Source organism: Centroberyx gerrardi, chromosome 13, assembly GCF_048128805.1.
Source record: "Centroberyx gerrardi isolate f3 chromosome 13, fCenGer3.hap1.cur.20231027, whole genome shotgun sequence".
In the NCBI taxonomy this organism is placed as follows: domain Eukaryota; kingdom Metazoa; phylum Chordata; class Actinopteri; order Beryciformes; family Berycidae; genus Centroberyx; species Centroberyx gerrardi.
In genome coordinates this window covers 27,609,428-27,621,668 of record NC_136009.1, presented here as the reverse complement: position 1 = coordinate 27,621,668, position 12,241 = coordinate 27,609,428, and the positions used below count along the sequence as shown (strand labels likewise).

The 12,241-nt window shown below is 40.3% G+C and overlaps 1 protein-coding gene across 1 annotated transcript in view; it reads left to right on the top strand.

Annotated features, from left to right (window-relative positions):
* esyt2a (extended synaptotagmin-like protein 2a) overlaps nt 1-12,241 on the top strand; it is a 76,761-nt gene that overhangs the window by 55,827 nt on the left and 8,693 nt on the right. The window contains 6 exon segments of the mRNA XM_078287532.1: nt 665-747; nt 2,001-2,049; nt 2,750-2,839; nt 3,800-3,895; nt 9,793-9,855; nt 11,577-11,651. Coding sequence (XP_078143658.1) covers nt 665-747; nt 2,001-2,049; nt 2,750-2,839; nt 3,800-3,895; nt 9,793-9,855; nt 11,577-11,651 — 456 coding nt within the window.

The window sequence follows — 12,241 nt, the reverse complement described above, 5'->3', positions numbered from 1 at the left end:
CGACCTCCTCTTCTTCTTCTTCTTCTTCCTCCTCCTCGACCTCCTCTTCTTATTATTCTTCTTCTTTTCTTCTTCTTCTTTTCTTTTTTCTTCTTTTTTCCCTCTTCTTCTTCTTCTTCTTCTTCTTCTTCCTCCTCTACCTCTTCTTCTTCTTCTTCTTCTTCTTCTTCTTCTTCTTCCTCCTCTACCTCCTCTTCTTCTTCTTCTTCTTCTTCTTCTTTTTTTCTTCTTTTTTCCCTCTTTTTCTTCTTCTTCTTCTTCACTCAAAATTTCTATCTTCCTGGAGGCAGTAGTGAAATCTAAAGAGGAAGGTTTTGAATTTCGGCACATTTTTTTAAGTTTTGCTTTGCTAAATCTTAAAGTGACAAATCTGGACCCTATACCTCTGTATCCAGGACTCTGGTAATTTCAGCAACTTTTATTATCCTGTGCGAGTGTGTTTCACGAAATGTTGGGTGGTAATATTCTATATATGTGCCAATCGGGCTTTATGCAATGTGTAACAACAATAAGGTAAATAAGGCCTATTTGCCAAATCATCAGTATATTCCTGTCATGGAAAATCCACTAAAACTGTACAAGAGAGAGAAATCCTCTCATCCGCACCACCAGTCATGTTTAGTGTGGTTGAAGATAATATTAATGTGTGTTGTTTGTATTCCAGGCCTTGGTGTACGAGCACTCAGGACAGCACCTTGAGATCGAGCTGTTTGATGAAGACACTGATAAAGACGACTTCCTGGGAAGGTACTGCCTCTTTCCACTGCTCAGTCAGAAAGGAGAAGCACAGGCTGAGGCTTCAGAGTAGATTCTCACTCTTCTTTACAGCTTTTACAGCCACCACCCAACGTTTTGACTGCAGTTTGTTTTGACCGCTTGGCTTTAAATAAATGTAAAGAGTGAGAATCTAATTTGAAGCCTTTAGTGTGTGCTTTCAAGTTTTTATTTAGCCGTGTTTAAGCCTCAACCTCATAACTGAAAGAAACAAAGATTCTTCTTGACTGTGAGAAGTTTTTTTGAAGCCACTTTCATGTTGCCGATGTTGTCGATAAGGCACAACACTCATTACATTACAAAACATTATCACCGTTAATTTGAAAGAGACGGAGGTTAAGTGTTGTGAGACAAATTCTCTAATTTTCAAATGTTGCGGTCGCTTAAAACTATCAAGTTCATGCGCTGGAAAAAGTGAAAACGACGCCGCTGTCAGTGGCGGTTTATTGAGATCTTATGGATAAATTGACTGAAAAGTGAAAGTAAGTAAACTGAAAACACAGGTGATGGTAGCCGCCATATTGGTCTGAAGTAAACGTTACCATGGTTACAGATATCATTTACAGCCATCGCGAGTGGAGTGACTGCTGTTACTCCTGTGTGTACCAGACATATGCAAATTCACTCTACCTCTTCACAATATATCTACTCATGTCTAAGTACAATATTTGCACAGGAATTGGTGATACTGATGCAGAGACATATTGATGACTTACAGTATTTTAACAGCACATACTGACACACATGGTGCAGGACCTATACTTACAATAAACTGTATTATTGATAGTGAATATACACTCACTCTCCATGTATAGATTCATCAGTTTCCATCCAAGCTTATTGAGTGACTTTTCCACACATCACACATATCACAATCCGACAAAAGATTTCTTCTGAAACATTTCCCCGCCATATATAATGGGATTTTACCGTAGAGGAAGTGCTTCACACTCCATTTACCTGATGGCAGCGCTTCATTAAAGGAGAGAATCCCCAGAAGCGACGGGCTGCTTTCCACGGCGGATCCACAGCGGTTTTTTAACGAGCGAGGCTGAGCGCGTTGGGCGTGTTTAATTTCCACCAGACTCCATTAACTCACAGCCGTTTTGAAAGGCGTTTGCAAAGCAGACAATCTGCCGCGGCGCTGTAGCCAAACGCAATGCGATGAGTCAGCGTCATGCGGCCGCCCTCGGTGATTTTTGTATTGTTTGTGACTTGTGTTGCAGTCTGATGATTGACATGGCGGAGCTCCAGAAGGAACAGAAGGTTGATGAGGTAATCTGCATCTCTTCTTCTCTCAGTCTTATTTCTGTGCATTTTTCAGCCCACTGCGTTTCAGAATCAAACATTATGTCAAGGTGGTAATTTGGAAGATTTTTTTGTCATTTTGGTGACGTCTTTGTCGCTCAGCCTCACTGTGGTGTTTCTGCACTGCACTTCCCACAGATCACCTGTCAATCAAACAGTGTGGGCGGAGCTTAGATGTTCTGTTGATGCAGTTTGAGTTTCTCTTTTCTTTTTTGTCTGTTCAGCCATGGTGGCTATCACTGCTCATGCTAACTACCCAGTTCTTCTTCTTCTGTTGATTCTGAACAAACCGGAAACGTAAAACGCATCACTTCCTGTGCGGCAGAGGATTTTTCCCAGGAAAGAGCGACCAGACACCGGCTGTTTAGAACAGACAGTGGAAAAGCTTTATGAACTGGATATAGGCTGGATCACAGACAAAACAGACTTTTATTTATCTGAAAAGGTCACGGATTATTGCTTAAAAATCCTACTTCTATTTGTGAAAGAGTCGTGTCCTACACAAGCACTCATAATCACATAATTTAAAAATGATTACTATTTGATATCTATCCATCTGTCTATCTATCCATCTATTTATTTATTTAAGAACTCTGTGCTCTGGGCTGGAAAAGTTGTGTATAAATAAGTTAGTGTTATTAATGATCACACTCGACTCTGTTTCCAGTGGTTTGTGATGGATGAAGTGGCGACAGGGAAGCTGCATCTCAGACTGGAGTGGCTGTCTCTGCTGCCCACAGCAGACAGGCTGGACCAGGTACCACACTGCCTGCTGCGCTTATACAAATACATTGACTTTTTGAATTGAAAACACCATATATCCATTTTTGGGGGAAAATATAATATAAGCTCATCTTTCAGTATCTCTAAGATTTATGATGATGCAGTCTGTAAGACAGATCCTTTTGTCAAGCAAGGACTAAAGATGCCTACTATCACTGATTTGAACCGTGTTACACTGATCTTGATCGATCTGTACATCATCTCATATTGGAACAAATCTGTTGAAATTTAGTTCATTATTTCCTAATTATCATTATTATCATTAATTACTAACTTGATTATTATTAGGTTTTTCTATGAGTTTCTAGTGATGAAAGATAGCCAACAGAAATTCAAAATGTTGCATAATCTTTCTGATGTGTGGAAATGCTTTTTGCATGTTATACAGAAATACACAAAATATATCAAATATATTAAATTCTTTTTTCCCTCTCCCATTTGCCATTTTGAGTTTTTCATGAGTTTTAACACTTTATCCCCTACAGACATCAATACAGTATTGTATTGTCATGTTATTACACAGGGAGTGGCCATATAGAACATTACAATGAGCGCCTATCACAGAAAAGTATTTGAAAAGTCAATTTAGTCTACTTTTTTGAGAATGATTTATCATTATTATTATTAATTACTAACTTGATTATTATTAAGTTTCTTGTCATGAAAGAAAGGAATTCAAAATGTCACCGCATCTTTTTGGTGTGTGGAAATGCTTTTTGCATGTTATACAGAAATATACTTTTATCCCTCTCATTTGCCATTTTGAGTTTTAATACTGTGTCCCCTGCAGCGATCAATAGAGCGTCACATTATGACACAGGAAGTGGAGGCCTGACCCGGGCCTTGCTCTGCCCCCATGGGGGTTTTCACAGCACCGGTTCACCACACACCGACCAGTCCGCCTTCAGCTAACGGATCTATTTCTTCTCCGCAGGCGTTGACGAGCATCAAGGCGGATCGCGGCCAGGCCAACGACGGCCTGTCCTCCGCCCTGCTGGTCGTCTTCCTGGACTCAGCCAGGAACCTGCCGGTAAGTCAGCCTGCTGCGAGCTCCCAGCATGCACCAGCAGTGATGATTGACAGGAGACAGGATTCATCTTGGTTGTTGACAGATATTATAGTAATAATAAAATGTATTTATCCAGCACATGTGAGGATGGTGGTACAGATGCTCCACTGGGTAAAGCTGCTTGATATTAAAAGGTTGGGGTTGATGTTGATGAGCTTTTCTACTGATGACCAACCAAACCTCTCTAAAATGTCTTCAGGACTCAGGTTTAGTTTCTGAGAAGTTGGCCTCAGCCTCCTGTTAGCATTTGTTGGGAAAGCTATTGAATTAAATGAGACAATATCTCTCAAGTCAGGCTTATTTATAGAGCTTTTTTTTATGATTGTCACAGTGCTTTGTAGAAAATAAAGGACACATAAACAGACAAAAACAAGATTCATAAGAACAAGAGATAGAACAACTACATCACAGACTCAGACACTAGGGCCACTAAAAATAAAACGATATGAAAAATGAAAACCGGCTGAAGAGAGGGTTTGATTGGTGATCAGTAGGATAGGCTGAACATCCTGAGCCTCCTGTTTTATCCTCATGCTGATCTAATATGTAGTGTCAGAAACATCAATTAGGGAAGCATCCTTCTCAAATATTGAAGCCACAGTCTTGCCTTACCTCTAGGTCATATAGTGGTAATTCTTACTGCCTGTATTGTTGTAACAGACCTGGATCCAACAGTATTTACAAATACTCTGGTGCCAGATGGGCGGGGTTTGCCACATAGAATATCCTAATGAGTATTTGAAAAGTCAATGTAGTCTTTTTTGTGATTGAAAACCTGATATCCCACCCATCTGGTATTACTTGGGAATACTGTTTGACCCAGGTAAAGTCATTAGAGATGAGTTCCAGGTATTGTCCCGGTCCACAGTGTATTTCCCATTGCTGTGCCAGGTAGTTTGCCTGTTCCTACCGGCCGGTTCAGCAGGTTCACCTCAGTCTCTCTCTCTCTCCTCCGCTGTCCTGCCTGCTTCTCTGCTCTTAACTCCATCTCACATTAAAGGAGATAAAGTCTCCCTGTGTCAAATATTGCACCTTTCAGGCTTCTTTACCATCATTCTTCCATCTCACTTCACAGAGACTAAAAGTGTCGTTTGCTTTAATACAAACTATTTTTGCAAAAATCCTTTGTTACTCTCATGTACGTAACTGATTTTTAGGGTTAGGAAAAACATTCATATTGTTGATGAGAGTCAGGGAGTTAATTTGCTGCTTCTGCTATTGGAATTGGTTAACGATACAATTAGCATGACAGTCATAGCAGTAAAATTAGCATTAAACCACAGTGTAAATACAGCCATAGATCTTCATAGACACATCATTTGTAAGAATAGAAGATCATTCAAGTTGATATTCATCTGATCACAAACCTGATTCTTTAAAGGTTCTACTTGTAGCATTTTTAAGCAGCAGTCATTGTCAAATTAATTGTGATATCTCGGTATAATTACTGTAAACAAATGAGACCATCGTCGCGATGATTGGTCTCCTCTGTCTCACACCAGTAGTATTGTTCTAGTGTTTCTCCACATTAAGACTACATTTCCCATAAGCCCCGTTGCTTCCTGCCCCTCCTCCCCCCCCCCTCCCTGAAGAGGATCAACATGTTGGAAGTGATTTCTCCATCTTCCTTTCTCTCCTTCCACCATCTGATAGAGGCTGATGGTCTGGTTTGTTTACAGTAATTATACTAATGTCTCAGAATTAATGTGGTGATGATTTATTGATTTTAAAATGATACACATGGTACCTTTAGGATAAAAAAAAAAAAAAAGCTAAGATTGTCTTGTCTGATTCTTTAGAAGTTGGTACTTGGCATGGATCTACAGTGTAGGCCTCACATGTCTCTTTTCAGCCTCTTCTTCTTCTTCTTCTTCTTCTCTGCTTCTCTCTCCTCTCCAACCTCCCCCCCACCCCCCCTCTGAAGAGCGTCTTCGAGGGGAACTTGGGCTCTGGCTACTTAAAAGAGAGGCGGGCGGCGGGCCTCGTGTTTTGCGAGAACACCGCCTCTCTCTATAGGACCTTATTTGTGAGTCCGCTGGCTGTTTTCTGCATCCTAGAGGAGTTTGGCGAATGATTTTTTTGCTTGTGTTTGGTTTTTACAAAAGCAAGAACAAAGGGTGAAAATGTCTGCCTGATGAGCATGAATCCCCACCAGCTTTTCTGACTGCGCCTTGTGCACGGGTTGAGTTCCTAATATTGTTATTTTTTGTTTTGAATGTTATTCGTTTGACTGATGAGGAACGTGGCAGGAAAAACGTTTGTGAGCAGAAAACTAGGAAACAAGATCCAGGGATTTTCTTTTAGGAACTCTCAAAAGCATCCTTCCTTCTCTCTCATGAGGAATTATTGATCCAACTTAACAGGATTGGTTGAAGCAAGCGCATTATTGCATTGTTTTCACGAATCCAGTTACATCAGATCAATTGCATTAAAACGTTGTTGTCTGGAAAAAGAAGATACTGGTTTCCAGTAAGAAAAAGCCTCGACAGAGCTCATTCTCAATATTGATGGCACTACTAAATTTCTCCCAACAAAAGATTTCTGTTGATGTTTTTCCACCATGCTGCCAACACAGATGACAGTTTAGCAGAGCTGTAGAGCTTCAAAGCAATGAAACGATCAATACTGCTGATGTTTTATTATAAAGATATTGAGTTTGAGTTTTGCCCTCGGCCAGCGCCACCAGCAGAGGAAAAGAGGTTTCTACCAGCTGTGGGCCAAATGATATTTGCAATGATTTTTAGTTTGTTTTATGTTCTTTAGGTGCCTGATGGGTGGGGTTTTGCCACATAAGACAACACAGTTAGTACCGGAAAGTTCAGACAATCACAGGAAAGTCACTTTAGTGTACTCTTCTTTTATTAACATAATCTGAATGGTCCAGATGTGGTAAACCCCACCCATCTGGTCCCCAAAGTAGGATAAAACAAGCGTTAAGAATTATTTGCAAACACCGTTGGACCCAGGTATGGAGTCTAAACGGAGGAAGGAATGCATTTTGATTGTAGTGAGACCAGGGAGGGAGAATTCTTTGTGGATTGCTTTCCCTCCGTCCGTCTCGTTTACTCCCACTATGTGTTCAGGTTTTCCCTCATCAGCCTCTGTGGTTCTTCACCAGGCTCTCATCCCCTGTTCAGCCTCTCTGCATTGGTTACCTGTCAGATTCAGAAGAGATTTTAAGGCTTTACACGGCCCAGCACCTTCCTATATTCGTGACCCGTTCACTCCTCGTTCTAAACTAAAATCTAGAGCTGGTTGTGCGTTTATGGTTAAAGGACCATACCGGTGTTTCTGCATGTTTTAGCCCATTTACTACAATTCACACATAGTTAACATTACTACCAACCATTTTCCAAAGCATACCATTCTTTTTTTAGATGTTTGAATGCGTTTTTCCTACCTTCCAGGCAGCCATTCATTTCAGTATGGTACGAAAATCAACTTGCAGAGGCTTGAACCTTGCTTGATTTGCCGCCTGCGTTGGTTTGAAAAGTCTAGACATCTTCTGGTGCGTTCACATGCTGGTGGGAAGCTCCGACATCCGGGACTTCAAAGTCGGCTGCCAAACAGCGTTGCATTCATGCGCTATTTGGTTGGAAAATCAACAAACCATCAGACAAACTACTTCTTGTTTTAAAAAAAGTAGGAAATTCATCTTCCCGATTTGTCGATAGCCGGTGCACAATACACAATTCCTCTCTGTCGCGCTCGGAAACCTACACAACAGAATGTACGTCTCCGCCAGAAAATAGTCCCTTTAGAAGAGATTGTTTTACAAACTAAATTCAAACGTCCGTGACTTTTAAACCTGGACACGAATGTTACCCAGAGCAGCAGAGAATTTGAAGGTAGGTTTATTTTTGAAACGTTTTAAAAAAAATAGGGAAATCTAAAAACGTATGTTATGCTTTAAGAAATGGCCGGTGTGTGTGCAGTGCAGTAAATGGGCTAAAACATACAAAAACACCAGTTTGGTCCTTTAAGGCCCCTAAACTCTGGAAAATCTCCCATTATCTGTCTGCTCAGCAGATTCTGTTCAGAGTTTTATAAAGGGTCTTAAAGCTTTTTTGTTTTGTTTTTTTGTTTTTTTTGTGTATGTGCTATTTTTACCTGCCTTTACATTGCTCTGTGCAGCTGCTTGTTGCACTGTGCTGAGCACCGTTTGCTGCCCTTTTGATGTCTCTTTGGTATAAAGCACTTTGGAACCTCAGTTTGAAAAGTGCTATATATGTAAAGATTTACTTATTTACTTACTTACTAGCTCTGCCACCAGGGGGCAGCGCATGGTTCCCTCTCCTTGGGTAACATTAGTATACTTCAGACATTAGCAAATTTGAAAAATGATGAAGGAACGCTCTGACTTTTTGGCAAATAAGCTCTTTGTGTGAGGAAATGTACCACTGTATGGAAGAACGGAGTGTTTTCTATGTGCTTAGTGTTTAGTGTTCAGGGTTTCCTGCAGGAAATGTGTTGGTCAAGCTGCCAGGGGCCGACTAACCTACAAACCTAAATAAATAACGTGCACACTTAATGTTTTCTATCAGCAGTTCCTACTGGTCACCAAGAGATGTTGATAGAAGTCATAGATTACTTAATGCCCCTTCATTCAAAGTGCTTACCTGTCAACAAGTCAGTGTATTCCTTTAAAATGTGCTAATCCTCTTCTTGAGGAGTTGGACTGGTAACTGCTGCACAGAGGAGCAGACACTTAGACCCATCTTTTCATGTTAGATCAGAGATGACCTCGGGTACAAAAGGAGGGAGGGAGGGAAGGAAGGAAGGAAGGAAGGAAGGAAGGATGGATGGATGGATGTGGTTCTGTACAGTTCAGTCAGAGCCACATCCCACTCCACTTCCATGTTTCAGACATTACTAGAATATCCAGACATCGATATTCTGCAAACTTCATCCCTGAATGCGTTGAATCTAATCCGTCCTTGTGGCACAGCAAATCAAAAATTCATTTTGTGCAGAAGTGTCGCAGCACACTTCTTTAATAGACACTGAGAACAACAAAGAAGCAGCTTGTCCATGTGTTGGCATTGTGTGAAAAATGCTTCACGCCATGTTTACGCTTGTCTTTTTAATTCAACATTTATCATCCGATCACGTCGGTATCCATCAACTTAGAGTTCATACCTGCTTAGTTTGTGCATCATGGTCTGATTGGATGATAAAAGTTTGAAAAGACAAGTGTAACTGTGGTATCGAACCAAAGTGTCACCTCTAACAACTTCTAATAACTCTCTAAAGTCCTATCCAGTTTTCTGTTCTATTGCCAGTTCACTTTATCGTTAATGAAATGCCGTCATCTGCTCTGCAGCTTATTCTTGATATCTGTAACACTGAAGTATTCATCCTCTGAGTGTGATGTTCGTCCTTCTGGACTGGAAGCGATCTCAGCTAAACGCCTGAACGCGATGGCCGTAATGTCACTGGATCCATACCACAGAACCCTTTTTATAAATGTCCCCCAATTATCACCGCAACTCCTCATTCATAAATTCATCTCAGCTTCTCCTTGATCAGAATTGATTGATTCTTCCCTCTGATCTGAATTCTCTTGATTCTCATCAGACCGTCTGAATAACATTGTGGTGTTTTTGTGTCCAGGTGTAATTGGGGATTGGCATTAACCATGTGATCATCCTTGTTGTCTTTTTGTCTGTCTCATTGTGTGGTGCGTTGATCATCTCCTCCTCCTCCTCCTCCTCCTCCTCCTCCCTGCATGCTCCTCCTCTCCTTAATAACCTGCTGGTGTGTGTGTGTGTGTGTGTGTGTGCGTGTGTGTGTATGTGTGTGCGCGCGTGTGTGTGTGGTTTGCTCTCTCCTGCCTTGTCCCTGGGGGAAAATCAAAGCGCAATCCGTTAGAGTTCAACCAGCAGGGGCTGAAGAAGGTCTCAGTCAGTAAGGCGCTCAAGGTAACAGCATGGTGACGAAGCACACCCATATCCTGCAGACAGATACAGGAGGGATACAGTAACACAGTAGCATCACACACACATTCACACACATTCACACTCACACACACTGCAGTTGGAAGTAACCGTAAACAGCATACTGCATTACAAAATGCTAAATCTTAAAGGTAATTTAGCATTTGTTTGTTTCCAACGGCCCCGTCCCTGTTTTTTTTTCGCTGTTGTCAGGCCAAAAAAACACATATCTGCAAAAAGTAATGCACATATTCTCATTGACGCTCATGCACTTTTGAAACAGTGTAGTTGGAGTTTAACAGGTTTCAAAGAATCAAGGGCCACAAAGTGAGAAATATTTCAAATTTTATCCACACAGAGAGTTAAAGGAAGATGAGAAAGTACATTGAGCAGGCGAGACAGAAAACCAACGTGGCTTATGAGTGTAAGAGTCAAATTAATATCACAATAAATCCAAAACACAGGCTACAAATGAAGAGTTTTCCAAAATAAAGTATAGATATATTTTTAGAAAAGGCTGTTACTTATAATTCGTCTCTCACTCAGTAGATGATTCCACCCTCAAAAATGTAGCCAAAGATTTTAAAGTCGCTAACTTTTTGTTCAAAATTAATTTCATTTCTAAATCAGGAATAATTTTGGAATAGCTGATATCTAATTTTGGAATGAAACTCCTCAGATTAACTGCAGATTGAGTCAAAGCTCATTAGACGTTGAGTTAGATGTTAGCTGCTGTTGCTGCTGCAGGAATTCAAAATGGCTCCCAGGTCGATTCCAATTACTGACTGCTGTTGTGGAAATCATTAACCAACTCACAAACTCTACTAATTGTGTTTGTCGACTAAAACTATCCACCGTCTCTGTAAATAACAACATTGTTGTCTGAGGTAAATTTGCACTGAAACTCTCAATTCTTAATCTCATAAATGATCCTTTCTTCCAGTCTGATATGTTTGCTGATGTTATCGGTCGGGGCTGCGGAGATTTGATTGGCAGCAGCTCTTTCCCTCAAAGCTCTTTCCCCCTTAATCCTTTCCCCTCAAACGTGACACATTTTGCCATCAAGTGCTAAAATGTGATCAGTAGCAGTGGGTAGTCTGTTATCATGTTGAAGGTATATTGCATGCATAAAAACGCCTCTATTTCAAAAATATAGAACATCAAAATCTGAATTTTGATTGCTCTATAGTCTAGTTACAGTATAACTACAGAATACAGTATACAGCAGTATAATAACACTGTAAAGGAGATATGGTGTTATGATAAGCTCTTACAGTGGCTAATTTGGTATGCTTTACATTAATTTTTCTTACTTAATTACTTAATTGTATGGTTGTACTTTCCCTGAAAAAAATGGCAAAACAGCTTTAGGGTTATCCTCTACTAAAGTAAGAATTACAGACTCCATATGAAGGAGTTCAGTCCAAAAAACATTTTAGATTAGATTTAGATTTTATTTTACATCCTCCGAAACAGTAATATGAAGTAAATAAAGGGCTCAAGATAGCTAATATTCCAAAGTGTTACTGTGATGAGGAAAATCATTTTGCCAGAGTAGTTGTCACTTTTTTCAAATAGTTTCTAACAGGTTTTACTTTGGAATGAAGCTGCCAAATGTCAGAAACGGTAGTCTGGATCTCTGAGGCCTCTGCAGCTGTCAGTCTGTCCTGTTTGTTAAATCTGTTCTTCTTCTTCTTCTCGTACAGTCTGGTAAGAAAGTGAGCAGCGATCCCAGTCCTTTTGTCCAGTTCACAGTGGGACACAAGTCCTTCGACAGTAAGGTAAGACCAGAGCTGTTTACCCACCACATCTCTCAGTGTCCCATTCAGTACTGTATTTTTCCGCTTGTGGATGAAATCCTTATATCTCTAAAACGTTAGCTGTTCAGGAATGAAGAAAACGTTTTAAGTTTGCAGAAAGTGTCTTTAGTGCTTTTGATGCATCCTGTGTTCATGGCACCTACTCAACCCTTTGAGGACAATGTAATGTTTCAGTTCTTGTAAGAAAATTCAACTAAGAAAGAGAAAAATGTATATTCACCCTGTAGCAGTGTGTGCTGGCAGTCTGAATTTCTGTCTTTGGCAGGCAGTCAATCTGCGTTCAGTCCGTCTTCATTACAGTGAAAATTAGTTTGGCTGCTAAGAAATATGCTGTTGACATTTTTGGTATGCTAGCCACTATGGCCACTTATCATTATTTTGTAAATTACAAAATAATACCACCCACCATCTAAAAGCTGGCAGATTTTTACTATAACTGCTAAGTCAATTTTTGCCACAGCCACTTTGGCAGGAAACCAACCAGTGTTTCCTATCCTGAAAATAAAAATTAATTTGTATTTTCTATCCTGAAAATAAGAAGAAATTGTTTG